Raw genomic sequence first — 10,784 nt, 5'->3', positions numbered from 1 at the left:
ATCAAAATGTTTGTATTTTCAGAGTCCCGGCTAATCCAAGATGGCTGCCATAGCCAGTAAATTGGGAAGCGCGGCATTGCCCGGCCTAGCTAACCTTGCAGGATCCAGTAAACTACTTGCCGTTGGACTTAATAATAAGGTAACGGATGGAATTGTAAATTGCATAGAATGAAAAAAATAAGAAAGACTAGAGAAGATTCCAGGACAATTACAAAATTACAAAATTACAGAAAAAAAGATGATCAAAAGCTGGTTAAGAGGATTAAAACTTAAAACTTTGAAAAGTTGATTTAAAAAAACAAGGGAATTTAAGTTTACTGAACTAAAATTCATGAAATTACGTTCGGAATTTATAAAATGTGTATTTGTAACGTGTAGTCAGGGAACGTTTAAAATTAAGGTAAACTGGAATTTTAAGTAAATGAAAAATTGGACAAAAATGCAATTTAATTCATTCTTTTACTCAACATTTATTTATTTTCTCCTAAAAAAAAATTATTTTCCCCAATTTAGCTAATAAAACCCGAAGAAAAACATAAATAACTTGGGGGGGGGGGGGGTGAATGATTTTTTTAGAAAATAAAAACACGCCTGAAATTTAAACAGTAGGTAGGAAATGAAAAAAAGACAGGAAAATCTTTAAATATAAAACAAAATCAAATTATCCATTTTAAAATAATCAAAGACAAGAGTGAAATTAATAAGTTCTAACATTGTAGGTACAAGCCTGCACTATTTACAGTAAAACCTCTGGTATGCTTGAACCAAGAGCTAAGCCCTGGCCCTACGAGACCCTCGGGTTTAACGCCTGGTATCATTACATTGACGGGACTACCAAGCGGTTTAATGATAACAGCAAGATTATAGTAGTGGAGGGACCACCAGGTCAGTTCAAAACTTAAAAGGACAGACCGGCAATGTATGATGGTTGAACTGAGTATGCAGTATTGTAGAAAAAAAATTGGATTCATCTGAGACATATGAAACGTTTCTACGGCTTTTAACTACTGAGTTTGAGCGCAAAGTCGACGTTCAAAATCATGAATTAGGTTGGATACGTTTTCGAAATCGCCTTTTAAGGTTTCTACAATACTACATACTCAGTTTAACTAACATATATTGCCGGTCAGTCCCTTTAAGTGTGAATAGTTTTTTAGATTTTTGGACGTCCCTTAATCCCTCTAAAAGGACTGTCGTTGTAATTTACAGTGACCTAATGAAGAGTACTGGATTCAAAACAGTTCATAGTTCATATTGAGAGAAATACTATCCCGTGTATTTTCCTGTATTTTGTAAATCTTCTGGGATATTATTTCTCATAATTGTCCTGGGACATCATGAGAAATATTGTCCCAGAAGTTACTTTTTGCGGATTTTAGAGTTTTTTCTCGTTCTTTTCGGTTTAAAAAGGAATAAAATTACATAAACGCCTTGTGTATATTTTGGATCAGTACATTTTTGCCGGGATTTTTTCTTAATTTAGTTTTTTTGAGGTTAAAATTCAAGCCTTTAAAATAATGTCCAGTATTTTAACACAAGGCAGTTGCATAAATAGATATTATCTGTTGAATAATGTGTGTCGGAAATCGTCGTTTTTTAGCTTAAAAAGTGATAATTTCTTTTAATTTTCTCCATTTTTTCGAAACAGTAATGCGTTAGAAACTTTGTAGAGAAACCAGAATCATAAAAGCATATACTGAAATCACATCTAGTCGTATTTATTTTAATTAACATTTTAAATCTAAGGTTTGGTAACTAAAATAGTCTTGAAGTATTATGTAGAACCAATAAAATAATGATGGGAAATTTTTTGTTTGTTTTTTCATTGGGATTACATATTGTTTATATGGATATAGGGATTTGTATGATATTGTATTTATAAAATAATATTTATCCGTCCTGGAACAATTTAATATTAAAAGATAAAAACAACTTTTAAATATTGGTTTTTATATTATAAAGTATTAAAGTTGAATAATTGGGCATCAACTGGTAATTTTTCTTTTTTTTTGTATCCGTATTTTCCCCTAAAATTCTATTATTATCTTCAATTCATGAGTAAAAACCTAAAATATTTTAATTAAAAAAAATAATATGTTTCAACTATACAACCCCCCATGGTTTGACCTGACATTCTAAATTTATTTTCTATTCTGATCCAAAAAATGACCTTACAATATGTCTATTGTTAGCATTTTATACTGGAAATATCAAAACTGTCTAAATTTCAGTTCTTCGAATAAAATAGATATTTTGTTATTTGGTTCAAAATATGTCAATTGTGATGAAACTTCTAGTTTCCACGAGCTCCTATTCATTCCCCGTAGATTTTAATATTCCCTCCTTATATTTGGAAGTTTTTTTAAGAATTGTACAGAGCGTCCCATACCATATTAGATTATCTCCAAGCTTTAACGCCAAAATACACACATAATACTCGAAAAACCTAGTATTTTCTGCAAGAAAACTTTTATAAAAAACCTTTAACGTTTTTAAAAATGATTTATTGTTTTAAAATTTTCTGATTAGTCCCTAAAATCGCAATTTTGAGCTATACTCGATCTAATATGATGTAGGTCACCCTGTAGATTTTAGAACTAAATTTTTATCAGGAATAAATGGTTTCTGTTAAAATCATGTACATCACTTTCACTTTGGGCCTCAATCTGGGAAAAATTCTGACATTGTAAATCATTCCATAACCCATATCCCTTCCGAAATATGTATCAGAGACGAATACTAAAGCTTTAATTCGTTTAGGACTGCAAAAGACTAAGTTTGCCAAGGAGTTGGCCGACGAACTTGACATGTTGTTCGTCCCTGGGGCCTCGATGGACGAGTTCTACACCAACTCCTACGGATATGATCTCAGAGAGTTAGATCATCTTTTCCATTATACCAAGTAAGTTGAACACCTTAATTGTTTATTCTTTTTTCATTTGATGGTGTTAACTACTCGATAATAGTCAGGGGCAGCTTATCATTTTTCCAATGGGAGGGAAAATAATTGAATTCACCCCCCCCCTGTAAAGCTATCGTATAAGAATTCCCATTATTACACGGTTCAGGAGGAACAATTTTAATATTGTTCGCTTACTAGCGTTTAAGAATGCTTATTCTTACTCTGTAGAATTTTCATTCTTTAACGCTCAGACCGTGTAAGAATGGAAATTATTACACGGTCAGAGCGTGAAAGAATGTATATTCTTACACGCTCCGATCATTAAAGAATGGAAATTCTTACACTAGTTGAAGAATATTCATTCTTACACGCTCCTTATATTGATCTTTTCAGTATAGATCAATATTGATATTAACTTAATTATTTTGTACTGAAAACATGTTCAGGGCAAACTCACCTTTTTCTTTTACATTAATACATACAAACTTGCCTTTTTAACTTAAAAACAAAATGGTCACTTACCTTTTTCTTTTATATTAAAACATGCTAACTTACCTCTTTTACTTTGTATAACATGCTCACTTACCTTTTTTGTTTTTTGAAGTATTGATATACCTTAATTCAGAAATATCAATTTGAATCTCAACCCTAGTCCTGACAGAAGAGTGGAAATTAACATTTACTGACCTTTCCTAAAAATATGGTCGATGCTTTTAGCCTTACATTAGACACTTTCATCAAACTGCCAAGTCTCAAAGCTTACTGCCTACTTATTATTTTTTTAGTTCATCTTCATTTCAAACCAAGTTTGGTGATCTCTGCGTACTTGAAATAGTATGGTCAGAGATTTTCAGTCTGAGTCACCATATCTCACATAGTTCGAGATGATGAAGTAAAACCACAATCAAAACCAAAAAAAAAATATATAAACTTATCATTGAAATATTAGTGTCACAACTTTTAATGGAGTCTTAGCACTCCATAGCAATGAAAACAAACCAGTAAATCTTGCTTCATGAATAAAAGACAAAGATCTTCATCAGTTCATGTCGAACTGATCCTTACTAGATAACCTGCTTTTGTCTCCTCTTTTTGGAAGATTTAGGATCTAATATCCAGAAAATGATTTCTTCTTTAAATGAAGACACGATATTGTTCAGTAGATTAAGACAACCCACTACTATACCTTCTCCCCATCTAAAAAACTCAGGGCACATTAAACATGCTGTTCCTAAATGTAGTATCAACTTGAAAAAACGAGCAAAATCATTAGAAATTGGTAAACAAACAAACTAAACTAAGGAAACAATCAAATCACATGCATTACTTTCAAATTAAGTACCAATTTTTGCTTTTAAAATTTTTTTTTTTAACATTTTAAAATTAGCAAAATAAAAAACAGTGATAGTCAGAACAAGAGCATAAAACTTATTGCAACCTTTCATAATGTGAACTGTTCCAACTTGAAATAGTCGGATTTCACCAAAATTATTTTTTAATATAATTTCTTGGGTATGTGCCCATGGAACCTCACAAATATGATATAATAATAATCTTATGAGGATAAAAATGTAATAATGGAATTCTTAAACTCGATGAAATAATCTTGATGCATTCTTTAACTCAGGCCTGCGGCCTTCGTTAAAGAATACATCAATATCCTACTTCTTAAATATTTCTAGATTTAAATCCTACTCCTTGTATATTTCTAAATATAAATCCTACTCCTTAAATATTTCTAGATGTAAATCCTAATTCTTGAATATTTCTAGATGTAAATCCTACTCCTTGTATATTTCTAGATGTAAATCCTACTCCTTGTATATTTCTGATGTAAATCCTACTCCTTGTATATTTCTAGATGTAAATCCTACTCCTTAAATTTTATTAGATGTAAATCCTACGATGAGAAGAAGTTTGCCCAGGACCCTAAGGGTCAGGAGGGAGGGTTGGACAGGATGCAGGATAATCTCTGCTGGCTCAGGTTCACTAAGTACACCAATGCGCTGGCCCATCTCTTTAACACTGGTCAGGTAGATAGATTGGGATTTAGCGGGATTAAATTATAAATTGGGGGCCGGGAGAATATCCGGACTAGAATTTATAAAAAAAAAGAATATTGTTTATTTCAAGATTTCTTTATTGAATTATTTTAGGGAATTGTGACTGAAAAATCCCCCTACACTGATCATGTGTTCACAGAAGCTGCATACAAGTTTGGATGGATAGATAGGGAATCAAGAGTATACTTTAACAAGGTAGGTTGATTGGTCGCTTGACAGGTTAGTTTTTTTGGATAGTTGTTTGGTTGGTAAGTTGGTTGGATGGATGGTTGTTCGGTTTGTAAGGTAACTGATTGATTTATAAACTAACTGGATTTATTTATTTGTGCTATATTTGAAAGTACAAAGATTATCTTTAAAATCAAAGTATTACTATGTTTTTTTTGTTTTTTTACTCATATTTTATATTTCTAAATAGTAAATATAATTATACATCAAAGTATAAACTTGAATTGAATCATGTTCTCCATCATCTTGTCTGTTCAATTTTATCAATTTGTTAAACTTTAGTTTTCAAATATTTGAAATTCAAAATAACTATGCAAATCTTTTTCCCTTTTCCAATTCGAAGAAATCTATAGAAATATTTGGTTTGTCTGTTTGTTTTGGTTTTTTTCCTAAAAACGTCAAAACGGCTGAATAGATCGGGCCAAAATTTAAATGGAAAAATTCCGCAAAAATCTTGAATGAAAATGAATAAATGGCAACTTTAAAAGCAACAGTAAAAAGCTAAAATTGTACTAAAAAATAAGGGCCCCGAAGCGCCATAAAACTTTAGTCATAAAAAGATTGCTAAAATATCTTACGAGAAATCAAGCTATTTATTTTATCTTGTATCAATTTCTCACTGTTCAAATGTTATCTAGATTCGTAAACAAATTCTACCCCCGCTGCTCCGACCCAACCTAATTATCTACCTGGATGCTCCGGTTGATGTTGTACAGTCTAAGATCAGGGAGAGGTGAGGATACTCTTTTTAAAGGGACTGTTCACGTAGTTTTAATTGACCTTCCATGCAAAGATGGTAATGCCTGATTCACAACGATACCATTTTCTGATCAATAACGTTAAAATCATTTTCAGGTTGAACTCTAAACAGTTATTGATTCTGGTGATTTCTACAGTTTTCCCGGCAGTAGAAATGCCAAAGCCGATTGTTGAGATCCCCACAATTAAAAAGAATTAGTTATTATGCTTATAAACATTTATATCTTATTCAATCATGATCAGACAAAGCTTTCCCAGTTGTTAATTGGGCATTGGCATCATTGCATGGAAGGTCACATTTGTTTATTAATTTGAATCCATTTAAATATTTAAATACTTCCTGAATCAATGTTTATCCCTACTTTTTGCGATAACGTGAGCAAGTGTTCAAAGCAAGGTTTCTCCTATTATTTTATGAGAATCTGATTATTAATTTAACTCACCTGTTATTATATATTTGGAACGTGCTTGGTCAAATCGAGTTTTTTTGCCCAACTGTGAAAAGCGGTTTGTTATTACACTTTGAAGTAACTGGACATCTCGGGGATCTTAATTTAATACATGAAATTATTTAGAGCGAAGACGACCCACCCCTGGGAGAAGAACAGCCCTGTGTTTGAGAATAGGGACTATCTGAATCTTGTTTACGAAGATTTGATGAAGAATCAATATATAAAAACAGCATCAGCCAGCTCTAGGGTAAAATTAAACATCTTTTTTATTAAAATTAAACTCGCAGTCTTTTTAAATTAGATCATCCTGAATTTAATATGTTGAAGAACTCACAACTAAATAGTTTTGGTTGAAATTTTTGCAAGAAATAAAATGTACCATGAAATTCCATTCCTTTGTTTACAAACTATTTGTACTGCAGTTTCTGGGAGAAATGTAACCAAACGCTGTGCTGCTCAGACTGAGCTTTTAATACATTTCTCCTAGAATCTGTAGTACACATCATTTGTATAGTACATGGTATAATATTTTGATCTTTACAAAACTGTCAGTTTTGAATGTTATGAATGTACTGAATGACCCTTGCAGTACTATATTACCTCAGAGCCCGAAATTTAAAAGAGTATCGTTCAACGAAACCCTTGAGTTTCCTTTTTGGGGTCTTAACATTTTGTAGATTTTTATTTGAGAGATTCGAGAAAAATGGAGAATAGGAAGAAACAAATATTTCATAACAAAAATATCGATATCCACAAAACTGCTTAATCCCATTCGTAAAACCCGGGTTTTAAAACTGGTTTTCATAACGATACCCTGTCTTAAGTTTTGGGCTCTGTTCTGAATGTACGTAATGCTCCTTTAGCCCAAAACTTAAGACTGGGTATCGTTATGAAAACCAGTTTTGAAACCCTGGTAATTCACGAATGGAGTTAGGCAGTTTTGTGGATATCAATATTTTGTTATGAAATATTATTTTGTTTAGTTTCTTCATATACTCCATTTTTTATCTCTTTAATCAAAATCTACACAAATTCATTGACCCCGAAAAGGAAACTCGGGAGTTTCGTTCAACGATACTCTTTTAAATTTCGGGCTCTGAGCCCAAAACTTAAGACTGGGTATCGTTATGAAAACCAGTTTTAAAACCCGGGTTTCACGAATGGAGTTAGGAAGTTTTGTGGATATCAATATTTTTGTTAAGAATGTTATTTTATTTAGTTACTTCATATTCTCCATTTTTTTCGAATCTCTCAAATCAAAATCTACACAAATGTTAGACCCCAAAAAGGAAACTTGGGAATTTCGTTCAAACATACTCTTTTGAATTTCGGGCTCTGTTCTGAATGTACTGTATTACCCCATTTCTGTACACTGAATGGCCTAAATGTCCAGGTGTTGATGTACGACTGGTCCGAGGGAGGAGATACCGAGGTTGTTGTTGAGGATATTGAGAGATTAAACATGGATTTCTTTGATAAATATGATAAACAGCAACAAGACTGGAGAATGCTGAAGGAGGTAAGCTGACCATCTAGCTCTTTTTGTCACGTGCTGTGCGGTGCAGCGTGTGCTATTAAAGTTTTCTCTAGTGCCGCATTTTCAATCCAAAACAAAACAAAAAACTGTGTTTTTCCTCGGTGTAGACTGTAGATGTTAATGTTTTCGGTCGTATGGCCGCATTGCGGCTTAGATTAATACTTAAGAAAAGTTGAAACGGCTTTTTTGATTTGATTTACTTAATTGCTTTTCCTAAAATTTCTTTGCTTCAAATGTCTTTGATTTTGATTATCTTTGTTTGTTTGCAAAATGACCGACGCATTTATGCTTCTGAGCTGCAATGAAAGAAATTCATATTCAGAGGTAAAGCGGAAATGTCAGAAGTTAGTTGGTACCTTTTTATGTATGGGGGAAGGAAACAGAAGTGACGGGGCGACACGGGAGCATTAAATTTATGTCAATTACACCTGTTTGAATAATGTTATTGTTTAGGACAAGTACGCTAGAAAGCGTCAGCAGTACACAAACCGGTATCACATGGACAGTCATTACAGGGTTGACTACTTCGAGATGGACAAGTAATTAATTAATTCCACTATTTGGCGGTTTATTTTTTTCGATTTTTTGTTAAATAGATGTTGATTTTAAAATAAAAATGCACGGTTTCATTCAAAACAATTGATACAAATTCAATTTTAAAGCATAACAAGTATTTTATTAAGTTTGGGATTTAAAAATAAAACAAATAAGTAACAAGATCTAAGATTATTTCTCAACGTAAATATATGTGGAAGTTTATGAAATAAATATAGGTTAACGTATAAGTAAAATAAACTAAGTTTATTACACACTAAGCTAGACACCAGGAGAAGGTCGAGTTGATGCGACAATACCGGCCCGAATATGTGACCTCCTCTTGTATAGAGTTTTCTCACAGTTACGAGAAAACCTTATTTATCCGGTTATTAAATAAACTTCAAAACTTATTATTTTAATAGTTCTTATGAAGGCACAAAAACAATTAAAAGGATCGTATATGTAAAATAAGCAAAGTATATTGCTCTAAAGAGGAGCGTATATGTAAAATAAGCAAGGACCGTATATGTAAAATAAGCAAAGTATATTGCACTAAAGAGGACCGTATATGTAAAATAAGCAAAGTATATTGCTGTAAAGAGGACCGTATATGTAAAATAAGCAAAATATAATGCACTAAAGAGGACCGTATATGTAAAATAAGCAAAGTATATTGCTGTAAAGAGGACCGTATATGTAAAATAAGCAAAATATAATGCACTAAAGAGGACCGTATATGTAAAATAAGCTAAGTATATTGCTCTAAAGAGGATCGTGTATGTAAAATAAGCAAAGTATATTGCTCTAAAGAGGACCGTATATGTAAAATAAGCAAAGTATATTGCTCTAAAGAGCACCGTATATGTAAAATAAGCAAAGTATATTGCTCTAAAGAGCACCGTATATGTAAAAGGAACCAAGAATATTTCTCAAAATAAAGATGTAAAAAAAATAGCTTTCAAAAGAAACTTGCATATTTGTAAAAGATAAAATTACTCTAAAAATCAACTTAAATGTTAATTAACAAAGTTGCTAGCAAGGTTCTGGCCGGCACTACTAATATAATAGTTTTTCCATTCATAATAGATAAATAGATATTACTCTGAAATGAAGCTAAAGGAACAGCGTAAATGCTAATAACCCTAGATAGGAACGTACATATATGCAGTGCTTAGGATCCTTTAAGTTTTGATGCAGATCCGGATCCGCACGGGAAAAGAATGGATCCGGATCCAGGTCATGAACATTTATTTAAGATTTGATGATTTTTTTTGACAGAAGAAGAATGTTTGTATTATTTTTCTCCTTTTTTTACTTTTTTTACGGATCCGGATCCCGCAATCCAAATTTTGCAAATCCAACGGATCCGGATCCTCATCCTAAGCACTGCATGTATTTAAAAAAAATTGTTTTCATAATAAGGAACAGTCTTTATTTTGTTAATTTTTTCAATATTCCCGTTTCTGATTTTGTTTTGTTAATTCTAGGATTCTTTTTACTCCTGAGGAGATGAAGGAGTTCCAGTTCCATGCACACAAGGTTCCAGGAGCAAGGTAACATACAATAACAGGTTCAGGTTGGATATGGAGGATATAACTGGATAGAAAAGGATGGCAGAGGATAGAACAGGGGTAGAACAGGGATAGAACGGGGATAGAACGGGATACAACTGGAAAGAACCAGGGATAGAACAGGAATAGAACCAAGGATAGAACCAGGGATAGAACAGGAATAGAACCAAGGATAGAACAAGAACAGGAATAGAACCATGGATAGAACCAGGAATAGAACCGGAATAGAACCATGGATAGAACAAGAACAGGAATACAACCAGGGATAGAACCGGAATAGAACCAGGGATAGAACAGGAATATATCCAGGAATAGAACCAGGGATAGAACCAGGGATAGAACCAGGGATAGAGCCTGGGATAGAACAGGAATTTATAACAGGAATAGAACCAAGGATAGAACAAGAACAGGAATAGATTAGGGAATCTTGGTTTAATTCTTTTATTGTTCAAGGTACCAGCACGGATACAACGAGGAGCTGGATGATAAACCGTCCTGGTTCAAGATAGGAGCTAAGTTCTCAAGATTCCATGTAAGATTTTATCCGGTCTTTACTAATGCTCACAACATTTTTAAAATTTAAAATTTTTGACCTCTAATATTGTTAATTTGTTTAGAAAAACACTCACTACTCCTTGGACTCGCACTTCATCGACAACGTGGAGTGGGAGCACTACGCGCAGCAGAGGCAGGCCAAACGTGCTGCAGGGGTGGAGAAGTGGTGGCAGTTCTAAA

The 10,784-nt window shown here is 32.9% G+C and overlaps 1 protein-coding gene across 1 annotated transcript; it reads left to right on the top strand.

Moving 5' to 3' along the window:
- The first annotated feature begins 40 nt into the window (after positions 1–40).
- On the top strand, positions 41–10,783 carry LOC111702749 (NADH dehydrogenase [ubiquinone] 1 alpha subcomplex subunit 10, mitochondrial). Its single transcript, XM_023474531.1, has 12 exons — positions 41–139; positions 720–885; positions 2,761–2,902; positions 4,794–4,935; positions 5,059–5,160; positions 5,832–5,926; positions 6,528–6,651; positions 7,798–7,923; positions 8,395–8,480; positions 9,966–10,031; positions 10,503–10,581; positions 10,667–10,783. The coding sequence occupies exons 1-12, from the start codon at positions 41–43 to the stop codon at positions 10,781–10,783; spliced, it is 1,344 nt and encodes a 447-aa protein (XP_023330299.1).
- Position 10,784: the final 1 nt, after the last annotated feature.

Source organism: Eurytemora carolleeae, unplaced genomic scaffold (assembly GCF_000591075.1).
Source record: "Eurytemora carolleeae unplaced genomic scaffold, Eaff_2.0 scaffold309, whole genome shotgun sequence".
NCBI classification, from domain to species: domain Eukaryota; kingdom Metazoa; phylum Arthropoda; class Copepoda; order Calanoida; family Temoridae; genus Eurytemora; species Eurytemora carolleeae.
The sequence above is the reverse complement of the archived record's forward strand: the minus strand, read 5'-3'. Positions and strand labels throughout refer to the sequence as shown.

What these genes read in the sequence shown, in the direction of transcription:
- LOC111702749 (XM_023474531.1), top strand. Translation starts at nt 41, where the DNA reads ATGGCTGCCATAGCCAGTAAATTGGGAAGCGCGGCATTGCCCGGCCTA. An exon ending in AGTAGTGGAGGGACCACCAG is followed by an intron (nt 886 to 2,760) that starts GTCAGTTCAAAA and finishes TAATTCGTTTAG; the next exon opens with GACTGCAAAAGACTAAGTTT. An exon ending in CAGTCTAAGATCAGGGAGAG is followed by an intron (nt 5,927 to 6,527) that starts GTGAGGATACTC and finishes GAAATTATTTAG; the next exon opens with AGCGAAGACGACCCACCCCT.